Source organism: Theobroma cacao, chromosome 1 (assembly GCF_053813885.1).
Source record: "Theobroma cacao isolate CCN51 chromosome 1, ASM5381388v1, whole genome shotgun sequence".
Taxonomy (NCBI): Eukaryota; Viridiplantae; Streptophyta; class Magnoliopsida; order Malvales; family Malvaceae; genus Theobroma; species Theobroma cacao.
This window is the reverse complement of record NC_142639.1, coordinates 1,220,326-1,236,426: the sequence shown is the minus strand read 5'-3', so window position 1 is coordinate 1,236,426 and position 16,101 is coordinate 1,220,326. Positions and strand designations below refer to the sequence as shown.

The 16,101-nt window shown below is 38.3% G+C and overlaps 5 protein-coding genes across 6 annotated transcripts; 3 read left to right on the top strand and 2 right to left on the bottom strand.

Moving 5' to 3' along the window:
* The first annotated feature begins 562 nt into the window (after positions 1 to 562).
* LOC18610851 (Peroxidase superfamily protein) lies at positions 563 to 2,311 on the top strand. Its single transcript, XM_007046752.3, has 4 exons — positions 563 to 972; positions 1,117 to 1,308; positions 1,412 to 1,577; positions 1,693 to 2,311. Exons 1-4 carry the CDS (start codon positions 745 to 747, stop codon positions 2,106 to 2,108), a joined length of 1,002 nt encoding a protein of 333 aa, XP_007046814.3. The 5' UTR covers positions 563 to 744; the 3' UTR covers positions 2,109 to 2,311.
* A 1,164-nt stretch (positions 2,312 to 3,475) lies between these two features.
* Positions 3,476 to 5,515, top strand: LOC18610850 (Ribosomal protein L12 family protein). The gene is made up of 2 exons (XM_007046751.3): positions 3,476 to 4,208; positions 5,195 to 5,515. Exon 1 carries the CDS (start codon positions 3,617 to 3,619, stop codon positions 4,205 to 4,207), a length of 591 nt encoding a protein of 196 aa, XP_007046813.2. The 5' UTR covers positions 3,476 to 3,616; the 3' UTR covers position 4,208; positions 5,195 to 5,515.
* Positions 5,516 to 5,723: 208 nt separating this feature from the next.
* FOLT1 (folate transporter 1) lies at positions 5,724 to 9,606 on the top strand. Of its 2 annotated transcripts, none has more exons than XM_007046748.3 (11): positions 5,724 to 6,391; positions 6,522 to 6,598; positions 6,914 to 6,990; positions 7,187 to 7,280; positions 7,684 to 7,777; positions 8,213 to 8,286; positions 8,462 to 8,566; positions 8,736 to 8,807; positions 8,909 to 8,929; positions 9,127 to 9,194; positions 9,334 to 9,606. In XM_007046748.3, exons 1-11 carry the CDS (start codon positions 6,283 to 6,285, stop codon positions 9,464 to 9,466), a joined length of 924 nt encoding a protein of 307 aa, XP_007046810.3. In that variant the 5' UTR covers positions 5,724 to 6,282; the 3' UTR covers positions 9,467 to 9,606. The 2 variants fall into 2 exon arrangements, with proteins under 2 accessions (XP_007046810.3, XP_007046811.3); XM_007046749.3 differs by having other exon boundaries at positions 5,725 to 6,391; positions 8,459 to 8,566.
* A 212-nt stretch (positions 9,607 to 9,818) lies between these two features.
* Positions 9,819 to 13,342, bottom strand: LOC18610848 (putative disease resistance protein At1g50180). The gene is made up of 2 exons (XM_007046747.3): positions 10,277 to 13,342; positions 9,819 to 10,184 (listed from the first exon to the last, which is right to left on the bottom strand). The coding sequence occupies exons 1-2, from the start codon at positions 12,999 to 13,001 to the stop codon at positions 10,135 to 10,137; spliced, it is 2,775 nt and encodes a 924-aa protein (XP_007046809.3). The 5' UTR covers positions 13,002 to 13,342; the 3' UTR covers positions 9,819 to 10,134.
* A 267-nt stretch (positions 13,343 to 13,609) lies between these two features.
* On the bottom strand, positions 13,610 to 15,210 carry LOC18610847 (alpha/beta-Hydrolases superfamily protein). Its single transcript, XM_088802923.1, has 4 exons — positions 14,741 to 15,210; positions 14,455 to 14,637; positions 14,129 to 14,370; positions 13,610 to 14,043 (listed from the first exon to the last, which is right to left on the bottom strand). The coding sequence occupies exons 1-4, from the start codon at positions 15,020 to 15,022 to the stop codon at positions 13,794 to 13,796; spliced, it is 957 nt and encodes a 318-aa protein (XP_088659049.1). The 5' UTR covers positions 15,023 to 15,210; the 3' UTR covers positions 13,610 to 13,793.
* Between the last annotated feature and the right edge of the window lie 891 nt (positions 15,211 to 16,101).

Below are 16,101 nucleotides of genomic sequence, written 5' to 3'. Positions count from 1 at the left end.
TAATCAAAAGCCGATTATCCCATCGCGTTATCATTATTCATGTATATACCAATCTTTGGCTTGTAATGAGTTTAGGCAAAGAGATGGAAAATGAAACGCATGATCTTGAATTGGTTTTCTTCGTTTTGTGTAAAACAGAATTCATTCCATTAACAGTTGATAAGAAGTGCTAATTTGTCTTGATTGATGGTGGAATATTCAAAACTAACGAGAGATAATGTAAAAAATCATGAGATTAAATCTTTTTTACATATATTATCTTAAGAGTTAATTGATTCGAAATCAAAAACTTTTCAAATTAGTAATTTTGTGAATCTAAATTATGTGATCTTCAAAAGTTTAAGTTTTAAGTTATTTTTTAGACTTAACATTCAAAAATTTAAATTTAAATTTAAATTATTAATAATAATTAACTTAAATCTTTTATATGTATTTTCTTACAACTAAATTTTATGGCAATTGGTCGGCACTTGCATGCAGATATTGGCATATTGCTACCTACTCCAACCTTTTCCATTTCTTTCCTGCTCCTGATTGATGCAAAGCTAGTTGCCTACTCACTCCACCTTTTTGTTCTCCCCTTGCCCTTCCTATGTCATATCGTTGACGACCATTCAACCAAGTATCCTTTATAAATACCCATCACCCTTGGAGCTAGCATCATAGCATGTTTTGAAAATTCTGTGTTGGTTTTGGTCTAGAAAGTGAGAAGACAAAAACAAGGAGGGGGCTAGCTAAGGAACAATGGGTCATTCTGTGGGCTTTATCATAGTTTTTTCTCTTCTAGCCATTGCTCCCCTTTGTCTCTGTGGCAAGACTATTGCGGGAGGATACCTCTACCCTCAGTTTTACGATCACTCATGTCCAAAAGCTCAAGAGATTGTAAAGTACATTGTAGCCAAAGCTGTTGCAAGGGAGGCCCGTATGGCTGCTTCACTGCTCAGGCTACACTTCCATGACTGCTTTGTCAAGGTTTTCTACATGCCAAAGCACTCAACCCCCCACTTACTGTTCACTTGATGCTGCTAATTAATGATTTGACATATAGTTATTTTCAGAATAGTTTGAGTGTATCACAAAGTAATGAATACTCTTAAAATCTTGCTGTTGTCACAGGGCTGCGATGCATCAATTTTGTTAGACAGCAGCAGGACCATAATTAGCGAAAAGAGGTCGAATCCTAACCGGGACTCGGCTAGAGGATTTGAAGTCATAGATGAGATCAAAGCTGCACTGGAGAAAGCGTGTCCTCATACGGTATCATGTGCTGATATTATGGCCCTGGCTGCTAGAGATTCTACTGTTCTGGTAAGTGCTGCCTTTGGTTATAGCCTTGTCTCTTAACTTTTTAATTGCTATTAGCCTCTTATCTATAGTCCAAAATTGCCATAACCATCTTTTGGATTTGCAGACTGGTGGACCTAACTGGGAAGTCCCTCTCGGGAGGAGGGATTCCACAGGTGCAAGCTTGAGTGGCTCTAACAATAATATTCCTGCTCCAAACAACACATTTCAAACAATTCTAACCAAGTTCGAGCGACAAGGCCTGAACATTGTTGATCTTGTGGCACTTTCTGGTAAACCAATTACTCGACATAACATTACTGAATGCGTTTTGCTAGAAACCTGAAGAAAGTAGCACAAGTTCATATGTTCTCAGCATGACCAAGTTCCCCGCTTTTTTTCTTGCAGGGAGCCACACCATTGGAAATGCCCGATGCACCAGCTTCAGGCAGAGACTTTACAACCAATCAGGCAATGGACAACCAGACTACACACTTGACCAATCATATGCTGCTCAATTGCGCACCAACTGTCCAAGATCAGGTGGAGATCAGAACCTGTTTTTCTTAGATTTCGTGAGCCCAATAAAGTTCGATAACAGCTACTTCAAGAACTTATTGGCTTACAAGGGCCTGCTGAACTCTGACCAAGTTCTGTTTACTAAGAGTGCTGTATCAAGGGAGTTGGTGAAGAAATACGCTTACAACCAGGAACTCTTCTTTCAGCAATTTGCCAAGTCCATGATTAAGATGGGAAATATCTCACCACTGACAGGTTATAGGGGTGAGGTCAGAAAGAATTGCAGGAAGGTTAATGCTTATTAATAGCCGTTAGAAGTGAACAATTTGATGAATAAAAAGTTTGGATCTGTCTCCTGTTCTATGTTATTTCTCCTTCCTCCTTTTGAAAGAAAAAGAAGTTCATTTGTGCAAATTTATTATACCAACTAGTGGTATTGTTTCGACTTGTATTGATTCAGAATTGTGTAAAGAAAAAAATACATGCCTGGCATGAGTTCTATTGAAAATTATAATAGTAATCAATCTGGATATGGAGATGGGCCAATGATTGCTTTTCACATTACGCATGGTATAGCCTCCTATTCCTTAGCATTGAGTTCACACAACAACCAAAATAAAATTTCCATTTGGGTGGAAATCGATTGCTTTCCGCAACAGCTTCCATATAATCTCAACACCAACTTAGCAAAAAGGAAGCTAGATTGCCTTCCTTGTATCCCAAATACTGATCCAACCAGTCACATGGTAATTGTATCTTGTAGTTGCTGCTACCTGGACCACAGGGATCTTCTTTTCTTTCTCCACCGTGCTATCCCATATCAAGGACTTGTAGAACTTGTCACAATGAATTGGGCTGCTTAAACCGTTTCCGTTTGCATCAAATACCTTGGCAAAAAGCAGAGGAAACAGGTTGCAACAGGGTTGCTCTCCCTTGCCATGGAGAGTTCATCCACTTTCGAAACAGTGAACTTTTGCCTCGTCCGATCCAACACCTCATTGTAGATTGCTTTTGTTACAATACCGTGCAATAATGAAGCTCCGCTATAAGAACCAAGATACCTAAAGGCCGCCCAGTTTACCATTTGACATTACCAGCCTAACATCACCTCAAGCTGTGTTCTATGGCTTCTCAACTAAGCACCCAAGTCATCTTATACGTATGTAAGGGATCAGGAGACTCCCAAAGTCACCTTTGAAGGAATCGAATTACCTTTTCCTATCTAATCAGATACCCAAGTGCAAAAAATTTCTCTAAACAAAGAACCAAAGGATAGCTGGATATGGAGATGATGCATCTTCATGTTGACGGCCCTGACTTCCACCTGCTCACAACGGGGGCCACCGGATAGAAGTCATAACGATTGGCACAGCCCTATGCTTGGGTTAGTGAAATGCTCTAGAGTTCATTACATCTGCAATACAGAAGACAAGCAAATTATTAACAGAGTGTTTTTTTGTAGTTTGAGCTATTTCTTGGCAATCAAAATGGCAACCCCATCTGTTTTAACCTCTGCTTATACAACTTGAGACAGAGTTCCTAATAGAAAAGCGCTTGTTGGCATGATGTAACAACTATCTCGAAAGCTAGAACTGGAGCTTGAAATCGAAAGCAATGAACTAGGAACTCCTTAAAGTCAATAGTTTGGGCTGGACTTCAGGCCCAAAAAGGACCTTTTCGACCCGTTTTTACCACTAGGGCTTATGCCTAAACCCTCTGCAATCTTCATAGCTTCCTTGCAATTCCATGGCCTCACTGAACTGAAACAAAAGGCACCTTAATCGAAAATTGAAACACAAAGGAAGAAAGGAAAATGAGAAATTTACGTTTGTTTTCTTCTCATTTAACTCGAATCCAGAAAACTCTTCATCAAAATCCAAACATTTCCTCTTCCAGCCAATCTTTAAACAAAGTTAACCATACTTTCTCACGAAATTACACCACCCCATCACAAGAATCCACCAAACAAGCTCCTTCCGGCAAAGTCGCCGCAATCGTCGATGAACTCTCCGGGTTGACTCTGCTCGAAGTCATGGACTTAACCGAAGTCCTCCGCCAAAAACTGGATGTTAAAGAGATGCCAATAATGGCAGTGATGATGCCCGGGATGGGATTTGCTGGGGCCATGAGAGGTGCCGGGAAAGGTGGGGCTGGTGGGCCCGGGAAAGGGGAAGAGAAGAAGGAGGAAAAGATGGTTTTTGATGTGAAACTTGAAGGGTTCGATGCGGCGGCTAAGATTAAGGTGATTAAGGAAGTTAGAGGGTTTACGGATTTGGGGTTGAAAGAAGCTAAAGATTTGGTGGAAAAGGCGCCCACTTTGTTGAAGAAAGGGGTTACTAAAGAGGAAGCTGAGAAGATTATTCAGAAGATGAAGGAGGTTGGAGCTAAAGTCTCCATGGAGTGAGGTACGGGAAATTTGGTTGATTTGTTTAAGTTTTGTGTTCATAATAATTTGATGAATTTATTAAAGTCTGAGCTTTGCATAGTAGTTTAGAAAGCTATGATTGAAGAGAAGAAGTTTATAAGTTCTTCAAAATAGTTCCTTCCGTTAGTCTGGTTTATGCTCTAGATTCTTTGGGAATATTAGCAAAACAGCAATGTAAGAGGTTTATCATTATGAAGGGCAGCAATGGATAGTATTATTCAAGAACTTTGGGAGACTTTGGACTGGAGAGAGAGGAATAATTCTACGTATTGCTTATTGTTTAGAAATTTTATATTGCCTGCTGAACAGATCAATGATGTACTTGGGTACAGAGATTTTGCAGTTAGCTGTTCACTTTTGCTATTGTTCATGTTATTTATGTATCGCGATAATTAGAAACCAAGAAAGTTAGTTCTAGTTGCACTGACATAAGATTTAGTTAATGAAATGTAAAATGCAGATTACAAGTTTCTGATCATAATTTCTTGGGTGAGGGTCTCTTATTTTAGAACCATAGAGTACATTGGCGAGAGAGTGGGAGATAGGGGAAAGAGATAAGGGTTAGAGATTGCATTTGGTACTGTATTGACAGCCTAACATTTGTAATGATGATGACTAGTAAATGAACAATGTATCTCTAAATGATGGGGGCAACATAATCCACTCAAGCAATTGAAGAAACATACTAGAGTATATGTACATGAACCAGAGGTTGGTGATGGTTTAAGAAACCATGAACTGAACCAGAACTGTGCCATGGACTCTGTTAGGCCATTAGGCATTGGTTAGAACATGGTCAAGACAACCATGGGAAAAAGAGGAAAGAGGTGATTATTAACAGAAGTCATGAGTATTTAGTTGAACTATGGGGAATATTGTTACAATGAAAAGTTGCCACTGCTCTACTATGTTGGTAGAATTATGTTATGCAGTAACTAATTATAATTGGTTTTTTAACTTTGCCAGACTTTCACGAAGAAAAATGGGACAAAGAAGAAGTGCAAGGCATTTGCAAATAATTTGTGAAAATGCAGGGTAACTGATATTGGTGTATAATGCCAGGATTACTGTCGGTGAAGGAGATCAATTTAGGGATTCCTCCTAAAGCAAAACAGTCTTTGCGAAATTGATTTGCAGTGCAGCTGAGTTCATATTAATGTTTTCATTTTCATCAATCATCATTGTAATTTCTTGATGATTCTAAACCAACTGTTGTAGAATTGAATTTTGACGACCGATTGATTTTATAAACAATCCTTTCAATAGTTCCTTGAAGGATTTCAGTTATTCTTTACTGCTATGAGCAAGCTTGTACCCTGGAGCAAAGGTTCTCCTCAAATAATGTGAAAAAAAAAAAGAGAGAAAGAAAATCATGTGAGAATGGAGTTGTCTCACTCTATTGCTGAAGTGTATAAGTGGATAGTGATTTATGTTCTATTTCAACCACATACTAACAGATCATAACATATAGGGGAAGAATAAACATCTTCATGTGTGCAATTCACTTCTAACGTGTTCAACATCCTGGAAGCATATTAATGAACAGGCACAATAGCAACCTGGTTTGTAACAGCAAATAATACTTGGATAGTGTCCTTGGTTCTTTCTCAAAAGTAAAAAGAAGATTTCCTTGGTTCTTTGAAGGCTTATTTGGGATGTTCCTTCTTGTCTAACGTGTTGGTTTTGGGCATTTTTAGCAACCAAAGTTAATGTCTTAGTTGACAAGAACAGATAAATAAATTGGAGAGAATTTATATTTGATGCATCGAATGTCATGTGATGTTAGGTAATGTATAGTTCTTATATAATCGCTTTTCTGGTTAAGATATTGGGTAAGTCAACTTCGAAGCATGACTATGGATGATGGGTCCGTGAACCCAATAAGTTGGGCCGTGGTCTTCCTGAAAGGGACAGCCAACGACGTTGTATTAAATTGCAGCAAACAAGTTGGAGCCCAAATAAATGAACCAGAAATAACGGCGGCGTGAGATGCGATCGGCGGTTGAGGTTCCGAGCCTGTTTCTGCTGCTGCTTCTCTAGCGGCTTGTCAAAGAATGTCACAATCACAGTGGCAATGGGAAAACGCAACCGCTGGTGCGGTGGCGGGTTTCGCCACTGTCGCCGCGATGTACCCTCTGGACATCGTACGTACGAGATTCCAAGGTCGTCGTCTTCTTCCATCTCTCTCTCTCTCTCTCTAAATATATATATATATATATATATATATATATATATATATATATATATATAAGTGTCTAGCTTTTGGGTGCTGATCTGATCGAGTTTTGAATAGTTAACGATGGTCGAGCCACCAATTACCCGACTTACAAGAACACCGCCCACGCCATTTTTACCATTACTCGCTTAGAGGTTCGCACATTTTCCACCCTTCTTTTATTTTTGGGGGTCCTTTTTTCTTCTTCATGAAGTTTATTCGACTCGGTCCTTACCAAAAATCTTGTTAGTTTAGCTTGTCTAGGTGTAATGCTTAAGTATTTGCAGTTTCAAGCTACTGAATTGGTCATATAAACTCCAAATCATGTAATTATATCTGTACTGTAATTAGGCTTAGGTGCTTCTTTTTCTCTCCTCTTCATGTTAATTTAATGTCTTTCTCACTTTCATTGGCGTTAAGAATTTCTCCTTTCAAAGTTCTTATTACAATTTAATGAGTTTGTCATGCAGGGTTTGAAAGGGCTTTATTCAGGCTTCTTTCCTGCAGTGTTGGGGTCCACTGTTTCATGGGGTTTATATTTTTTCTTGTAAGTGCCACTACTACTTTATTTTATTATATATTTGAATTACTAACTCCATCAGAACTATACATTTGATGATACTTTTAGATGTGAATACACTACTTTTTATATGCAATGGGGGAAAAAAGAGCTAGTATGTTCTGATTTGTTGAAAACTGTTTGATGCCAATCAATTAATTTCAATTTTTTATGCTATTTGTAGCTATGGCAGAGCTAAACAAAGGTACTCTAAAAACAGAGAGGAGAAGCTGAGCCCTGCTCTTCATCTTGCTTCTGCTGCAGAAGCTGGAGCTTTGGTCAGTTTATGAACTTCTAATAATATCACTTGGAGGAAAAACGGAAGGCTCATAAAACGCACAACTGATATCAGAAAGAAAACGATTCTTTTATCAGTAAAATTTACTGAGAATTAAAGCTTAAAATCTATTAGGATCTGTTTTTAATTATCATGGCATGTACAGTGGTCTAACATTCTAACTGTCAATAGCATGGCAATACATGTGCTTTTAGAATTGTTCATTGAAGTTTCACCTTTTTAGATGTTGGTGCAGTTAAATAATTGATCTGTCAAGGTTTAAAGTAGTCATATACTCATCTTCTTACCCCTGATACTAGGTTGGATTGGTCTCTAATCAATGTCAACAAAGATAGGTTGCAGTTTGTATTTTGTTAACATTTTCAATCTTGTGGTCTTTGTAGGTTTCATTGTGCACAAATCCTATTTGGCTTATAAAAACAAGAATGCAACTTCAGACTCCTCTTCATCAAAGTCGACCTTATTCTGGCATTTATGGTCTGCTCTGCATCTTATGTTAATTTGCTAGTAATCTGCTCTGAGATGTCCATATCCCTAGTGAGTCATATTTACTCTGACTCCCAAGTATTAGCTAGCAATTAGGTTCAACATCAATCTCCTGCAGTAAAGTTGCTTGTTGTTTTTTGGAAGATTCACGTTTTTATATGCAGATTTCTTGTGCTGACTGATATATTATAGAAATCCAACTCTACTCAATAGATTTGATATTCAAAATTATGGTTTAGAATTTAGCCCCTTTGGAAAATGATAAGATTATCAAGAGCTGGTTATATATTTCAAGATTAATACCTTCTGTGCCTTTATTCTTTTCAGTTGGAATTCCGATCATACAAAATGATTGTCGAGTGTATTTAATGTTCATTTCTTTTGTTGCTAGTCCCTCAATATTCTTTTATGTCTCAACAATTTCAGATGCCTTAAGAACCATACTAAGGGAGGAAGGGTGGACTGCACTCTTTAAAGGACTTGGTCCTGGTCTGTTGATGGTAGTTTGCTTCCTGTTTTGTTCTTATTTCTGTTCCTGCTTTTTACATTACTATATGGGTTTTCCAACATTAGAATATCTCGGAGCTAAATAGTACCAAGTTGTTTAAGGAGTAGTGTAGTTTTTCATATTCCCCATACTTCTGCAATTCACTGGGCTTGTTTTGACTTCAGCAGGTTTCTCATGGAGCTATTCAGTTCACAACATATGAGGAACTTCGAAGGATAATGGTTGATTATAAAGAGAGAAAAAGGAAGTCTGAAAGTGACAGTAATTTGTTGGTATGTAACTGCAGTTTCTGTTTGCAGTAATTTGTTGGTATATAACCCTCATACTAACTTTGACAGTTTGAACATGACACTATCAAGACCTTTTTCAGTCTCCTTATGGTTTGACCATGTAGGAGGCTATAATGGAAATGATTTCTAACAATCCTAGCATTTTGTACAGAATTCATTTGATTATGCAGTGCTGGGGGGGTCCTCTAAAATTGCTGCCATTCTACTTACATATCCATTTCAGGTATGCATCCTTATAATCAGTGTGAAGTCTTTATATATATTTATCTTCTGTCAGCTGGCTGGTCATGTTGCCTTATGAGGGTGGGAAATTTGTTTTTTCAGGTTATTCGAACTCGATCACAGGTAATGGAAAAATTAAAATCTATCTTTCATTAATCAGTACATTGACTTGACAAAATTCTTTAAGTAGGATTAAACAAAGCTGTCATGAGGCTGCAGGGATATTTCCTTAAAACATTTGATGATTAAATTGGACAGCTTGTGAAGTTCAATTGAGATAATCTGCAACTCACTGTTGGAATTATCTCTAATTTTTGCAGCAACGACCTAGTAATGAGGGAATTCCAAGATATATGAGTAGTTGGCATGTTGTGAAGGAAACAGCACGGTGAGACCATATTCAAACCCAAATTTATTAATCTTATTGCTGAGGAATAAAGTTTAATCTGTATTAAACACCGTGAATGTTCTTAATTGGTATTTCCTTCTTCTGTTTGTTGATCATATTTGCTTCTGAGGACCTGCAGGTTTGAGGGTTTGCATGGATTTTACAAGGGCATCACACCAAACCTTCTGAAAAATGTTCCTGCTTCTTCAATAACATTTATTGTTTTTGAGAATGTACTCAAATTGTTAAGACGGATGGGAAGGAATGATTGAAAAAGACATTTGTTCTGTCCTTAGTTTCCTTAACAGGTTTCTATTGCTCACCGTTAACAATGATGTACATGAGATTGATAAGTAGAAGGAAAAGTATGCCATTCATGTGAGTCTCATTGTACTATGTGAAGATTATCCCATTTCTGTTTTCTTCTTATTTATTTTGCATTGAGGATCTGATTATCTATGGATGAAATAATGAAGTTGTTAGTAGATTGGGTGGAAAAAGAAAACATGATGCCAGCGTTTTGGAGGCAATATAACATATAGGAGTTAATGCTGTTAGTAGACTGAACCAAGCTTTCTAAGATCTTGGGTAGTCTACCAGTTCAAGCTCTCTCACATTATAAGATTAGGCAGAAACCATTCACCTCTATTCTTATATGAGCATTAGTTGGCAGAGAGAAATCATTGAGCCTTCATCATATTGTTCATGGTATCTTACATCCAGAAGGAAAAGAAATTATTGCGGTCTTAAGTTTCTAATTTAAGAAATAAGGTTTATTTACTGACAAACAACTTATATCCTCGTTCACAAACAAGCTGTCCAAGAAAGTTAATACTATGTACTTGCCTAACAGGTAGACATGTCCAAGCTATCTGTGCAATGGCAGAAGAAACCGATAGAATGAATACAATCTGTACCATCATTTTGAAGCTTTGTTCAGTCAACTGAATTGTGCTTCTGGCCAACCAGCATTCTGGTGACTGCCAAGGCCTGCAAACCGAGATGCAGATGTAGAAAGTAAGGTTTAATTCATGCTTAATGCAAGTGCTCTTTTAAATAAACATCCTGACAGATTAGTTTACCAATTGCCAACATGTCTGTGGTAGACTTGATTGATGGTGTGTGTTTGAACTCCAAGAAGTCTTTAGTTCTGAGTCTGTATTCAAACTCAACTGGCATTCCAACAATTTCTAGTTCTTTGAGGGAGGTTGCCAGCTTCAGTCCATCTGGAATCCTTTTTAATTTCTCACAACGATTTATCACCAAATGCTTGAGCTTTGGCATTGCTCTTTCTTCCACTGTCCACTCTTCCAATTCTTTCAGAAGGTGCAGTCGTAGGATCTCCAGTTTGGGAAAACTTTCTGAGGAGAAGGTCATGTCTCTCAAATTGTATGACCCTTCACCCAAAACAAGCATTTCAAGGTTCGGTAGTCTTTCCAATTTGGTAATTGAATCTCTCTGCAGTTGGGAGTTGTAAAGGGTTAGCTTAATCAAGCTGGGTGGGAATTCTTGTGGGTCAGGTAGCTTCTCCATCTTTCCATAGAAACACAGCTTCTGAAGATGCTCACAGTAAGAAAGTCCTATGAGTGTTGGAAACATCTCCAGTTCAGACACAAGCAACAGAGACAAAGATTGAAGGTCCTGCAATTTTTCCATGGTAGAAATGACTGAAGTAACCTGTTCTCTTGACAACCCATCAATGCCCAGTTGTCGAAGATTAGTCATGTTAGCTAAGCCACCATCATCTATCCAGCTTCCAGCCTCTATATATGGTAGGCTCTGGAGATTGCATAAGGTGTCCATCTTCAAATGCCAACTGTCTGGGGAATCAAATGGAGTATAAAGGAGCAAATGTCTCAGATGCACCAGTTTCCAGATGACATTAGGTATCCTCTTAAGAAAACAACTATACCTCAAATCTAATGTTTGTAGATTCTGCAAGTTTCCTATAGATAGAGGAAGCTCCTCTTCTAAATTAGTCTTTCTCAATCCTAGATACCGTAGTTGAATTAAGCTTCCTATTGTGTCAGGTAGACTGACTACACGAACACCTTCCAAATCCAGGACCCTGAGCAGTTTAAAATTCTTGTAAATGACATTAAGCTTCTTCTCAGACCTGTAACCAACTTTCATTATCTTCCTTGCCACATCCACATTATACTCTCGGTTAAAGAACAGAAGGGAGCGCAAATGAGGAGCAAAGTGTTTAAGGAAAGCATACCGGTCATGGCGAGAATGGATAGCATGCCTTCGGGATTTAGTAGAGATAGATTCTGTTGACTCTGCCTTGTTCCCGTGATGAATTTCAAGGAAAATTTCCTTCCTTCCCTGAGAGATGGCGAGGTCTCTCAGAAGATCATGGATACGGACTGTTTTGACTCTGCCAAGTGAACTTAACCTTCCCACCTGAATCATGCACCGGTCGATCAGCTCAGTTAAGCATTTCTCAGCGACGCCTTCAGCTGATTCTTCACCTTCTTGTGGTAAAAATCCTTCTGCTACCCAAAGATGGATCAGTTTTCTCGTCTGGACAGAGACATCCTCCGGGAATAGTCCCAGATAGAGAAAGCATGACTTTAAGTGGGAGGGTAGATCACTGTAGCTAAGTGCTAAAATGGCAGCTATCCGGTCTTGGCCTTTGGTTAAGTGCCAGGTGATGTTACGAAGAACGCGGTGCCATTCCTCTGTTGACTTGATCTTCCGAGAGAGCAATCCTCCAAGCACAACCACTGCCAGAGGCAAACCACCACATCTCACTACCATATCCCTACCAAGCTTCTCTAATTCAGGGGGAAGACTTTTCATCCCATGAAATGCTTTCTGGCAGAACAATTTTAAACTTTCATCCTCTGTTAAAATCCTTGGTTCATGGGGAATGCCCCCTCCATCTGCATGTAGAGCAACCTCCTTGTTCCTGGTGGTGACCATCACTTTGCTTCCAGTTTTCCCACTAGGGAATGCATTTTCTAGACAATCCCAGACCTCCATACTCCACACGTCATCAAGAACAACTAAATACCTCCTCTCCTCCAGGAATTCATGCAGCTTCTTCAGCAACACTTCCTCTTTCAGCTTTTCCAAAACTTCCATCTCATCTCTGTTAACTGCATTTACATCTGTAATGATTCCTTGTAAGATCTCTTTTCTTCTGTACTCTTTGGATACATAAATCCATGCTCTACAATCAAAATGGTTCTTAACATCATTGTGGTTGTACAATCTCTTTGCAAGAGTTGTTTTGCCTAAACCTCCCATACCCACAATGGAAACCACACGGCGCCTTGACTCCATGCTAGTCAGTTTTGTAAGCAACGCTTTTGTGTCTTCCACTAGTTCAATAATGTCATCCTCCTCTACATGGGATGATGGTTGTCTCCACCATCTCAACCTGTCATTTGCAGCGGCTCCCTCTCGTCCACTTCTACCGTTCCCCAGACCACCATAAGTTTCTCGTCTGCCAGTTATTTCCCGTATCCTGGATCGAATACTTTCAATCTTCCTCCCCACCTTGTAGTGGTAAAACGGTTTGGTGACTAAATCAAATGGTTTCTGAGATGCCGCCCTGGAAACATATGTTTCTATAACTTCCTCTGTGTCGTAGGCCACATCTCTAACATCAGACACCCATTGTTGCATCAATTCATCCTCTTCTTGCTTCATGTCTGCATCCTTGAGAAAACTTTGCATCCACCTCAACTCGTTTCTCAGTTGCACAATCTTTTGGCTCACCCCGTCCAGGTATGCTGCTTGCATTGCCAGTAGGTTCGTAAGCTTTTCCACAACTAGGGAAACAGCAAACTCTGCCATCTCTGTCTCCTTCTCCCCTCTCTTTCTCTTGTTTCTGTTTATGGTTTTTCCTTTGCAAAGAGCTGCTTCCCTCTTCAGAAGTAGAAGTCCTAACTTAACAGATTGGTATCACATGAAGTTTCCCTGCCAGCTGCCATTTCCAACCATGCAATTTCCACCTTAGGTCCCGCATATCTTCAACAGAAACTTCCCAGAAGAACAGTACACGGAATTTCTCAGAAACATAGTAATAAATTGGTTTTTGGTGATTTTCATAGACCTTTTCAAACAAGCCAAACGCATAAACTGCTCTGTTTCCTTTGTCCTTACACTCTGTACTCTCATTGACTTTGTGCAGTCGTCTTCTAGAAATTGAGATTGCTATTTGGAGGTGGGAAGGATGGGCAATCCTGTCTTTTCCTTCCACCTCGCCTGTACTATGAAAGTTGATTATCTTATTCAAATTCATTCTAATTAGATTAGATGTAGTAATTTTGGACATAAATTTGGATTTAAGTTTTTTGTATTTTATGTATTAATCGTGTCCACACGTCATCAATAGTTTTCTAAACCTTTTTCAATGTCAAGAAAGTTTCATGAACAAGGATGTGCTCATAGAGGTTTCTCCATGCTGAAATTAACTTTTCCGATTTAATTGTGGTAATTGCAGGTACCTTTCTAGTCCATAACCATACAAGACAAGTGTACAGAGGAAAATAATAAATCAAAACTAGTCATGAATGCCTTCTTTTCTTAGTAAAGAGTAAAGACTTAAGAGGAATGGCGATCATAATGAAAACCCAGAGAAGTCTGCTACTCTGCAGGAAATTTGCGAAGAAACGAAAGAATTTCCTGGGAAACTTCTTGGTGTTTTTCTTGCTGGAGAAAATGATGACCATCTAGAATAACAACTTCCAGGTTGGGAACAAGGCTCCTGAAGGTATCACCCTGTACGTATTCTCTTACACCAGCGTTTTCAAACCCCAGGTCTTTATCACCTACTAGGAATTTGACTGGAACCAGGATTTTCGATCCTTGCCAAGGTGCAGTAAGCTCCCAATTCCTGTTACCAATTTGAACATTAGTTCTGTGAGGAAGAACATTCATAGATATGAACTCATCAACATTCATAGAAGGCCGAAACTCACCAGTTCATAGCACGGTAGTAGTTAAAACCACCCGTGAAGCCAGATTCTTGAAACTTGTCTGCATAAACCTGGAGTTCCTCTTCAGTAATCCATGGTGGTATCCATGATGGTGTCTGCAGATAATCAATAATCTCCACGCCGGGCGGAGCTATCAGATTATCAGTCTGTGTCATCAACAAGAACTTCTTCATCACTGTCAAATAATCATGCCTGGCAAATGCCCTCTCTGCTCTTCCTGGTTCCTAAGGAAATCCTCCCCAAAGCAGTGATTAGTATAGCAACCTTAAAAACAAGCATGTCTTGACTGAATTAGATAGAAAAGTTACCTGGAATTGGGAGATGTAAAACCCATCTCCATATGTTCTAATCAAGGCATCAGCATATTTGGCTTTCGGGTTTCTATCAAAGTATGGCACAGATATATTGATCAATCCCTTGACTCTCTCAGGCCTAAACAGGCATAAATGCCAAGCAATAACAGCTCCCCAGTCATGTCCAACTACAAAAGCCTTGCCATAAATAATAACTCGAAACAGTCAGAGAAAAACCTTTTTACACAACACCAATCGGAAAACATGTACACGCCCATGTCTTTAACGAAAGTGGAAATACCTGTTGTTCCCCAAAATGATCAAGCAGGCCAATGATGTCCCCAACGAGGTGCATAAAAGTGTAGGAGCTGGGGCTGAGTGGGGAATCCGAGTCTCCGTAGCCTCTCAAATCAGGAGCAACTACATGGTACCCATGGTTAGCCAAGAAAGTAATCTGGTGGCGCCATGAATACCATATGTCTGGGAATCCATGAAGCAATAGAACCAGCGGTCCTGTCCCTTGCTCTGCTATATGCAGCCATATCCCGTTTGTTTTGATCCTTTGGTGAGTCACGTCATTCATGGTCCCGTCCGTTTCTTTTCAATCTCAGGGGGAAAGGATGGAGCAGCCGTGTGGTGATCAATGGCGACCAGTTAAGTTGAACTGCTACAATGAAACAATCGATTAGGTAGTTGGTGTGTCTGAAAGAAGTCAAAACTAGAAACTTTGAAAATAGACCAAGGCGCCCATAGACGACTCCTGAAATTATTTAAAAAAGAATCGATCACTGGGAAGTTAACGTATCTAACTTGTTTCCAGGGCAAGGAACGTCATGCAGGCACAGTCTGACCGCAGTTTTCCAATTTTTTTAATCTAAAAGTCATCATCTAACCTCGTCAGCGATGTACTTGATACATTGCACCGGTTAATATGCATTGCTTGAATCTTAGTTGGCCATATCGATAGGCCTAGGGGCGGAGCGTCCCTCTGGTTTGGGGGGGCCATGGCCCCCAAAATTTTTGAAATTTTTTATATATTATATATTTTAATAATTTTTTAAAATAATTTTTTATTAAATAATTAATATAATTAAAAAATAATAAAATAATTTTACAAACTCTATTCAATTTTACTCAAATTTTTAAGTTTCTCCATCCATCTTTTTTTTTTCTTTTTTGTCCTTATATTATGAAATTATAAAGAGGTAAAATTTTTATTTAATTTTTTTTATTTATATTACTATTATTATTTATATTTATTTAGTTTTTTCAATTAATTGCTCATATATTTTAAGTTTCTATAGATTTTCTGTTTTAAATTTCTACGAATCATCAATCATAATTTTTTTATTATATATGTCATATCTCCTACTTGTTATGATTTTTTTTCTGTTATGTGAATTTTGTTTTTAATGTTTTTAATTTTTGAAAATTAAAAAATTAATTATTGTATATGTAATTCTCAAATATACCTTCAAGTGTTGCATTATTGGCTGTTGTTTAAAATTTCACTAATATATTATTTTTTATTAATCTTAATTATATAAGAAAAAATTATCTTGAGTATATGTTTTTAATGTGTTTTACATTTTATATTTAGTTGAAAGGAAATTATCTTGAATATAAGAAGAAATTATTAATTATATATATATCATATTTAAC

Excerpts from the sequence above, each read along its gene's own strand:
- LOC18610851 (XM_007046752.3), top strand. The coding sequence starts at position 745 with ATGGGTCATTCTGTGGGCTTTATCATAGTTTTTTCTCTTCTAGCCATT. Across the intron at positions 973-1,116 it reads TCCATGACTGCTTTGTCAAG|GGCTGCGATGCATCAATTTT; the intron begins GTTTTCTACATG and ends CTGTTGTCACAG. Across the intron at positions 1,578-1,692 it reads TGATCTTGTGGCACTTTCTG|GGAGCCACACCATTGGAAAT; the intron begins GTAAACCAATTA and ends TTTTTCTTGCAG.
- LOC18610850 (XM_007046751.3), top strand. The coding sequence starts at position 3,617 with ATGAGAAATTTACGTTTGTTTTCTTCTCATTTAACTCGAATCCAGAAA.
- FOLT1 (XM_007046749.3), top strand. The coding sequence starts at position 6,283 with ATGTCACAATCACAGTGGCAATGGGAAAACGCAACCGCTGGTGCGGTG. Across the intron at positions 7,778-8,212 it reads ACCTTATTCTGGCATTTATG|ATGCCTTAAGAACCATACTA; the intron begins GTCTGCTCTGCA and ends CAACAATTTCAG. Across the intron at positions 8,287-8,458 it reads TTGGTCCTGGTCTGTTGATG|CAGGTTTCTCATGGAGCTAT; the intron begins GTAGTTTGCTTC and ends TTTTGACTTCAG.
- LOC18610848 (XM_007046747.3), bottom strand. The coding sequence starts at position 13,001 with ATGGCAGAGTTTGCTGTTTCCCTAGTTGTGGAAAAGCTTACGAACCTA. Across the intron at positions 10,185-10,276 it reads CACAGACATGTTGGCAATTG|GCCTTGGCAGTCACCAGAAT; the intron begins GTAAACTAATCT and ends CTCGGTTTGCAG.
- LOC18610847 (XM_088802923.1), bottom strand. The coding sequence starts at position 15,022 with ATGAATGACGTGACTCACCAAAGGATCAAAACAAACGGGATATGGCTG. Across the intron at positions 14,638-14,740 it reads ATCATTTTGGGGAACAACAG|GCTTTTGTAGTTGGACATGA; the intron begins GTATTTCCACTT and ends ATTTATGGCAAG. Across the intron at positions 14,371-14,454 it reads TTTACATCTCCCAATTCCAG|GAACCAGGAAGAGCAGAGAG; the intron begins GTAACTTTTCTA and ends GGATTTCCTTAG.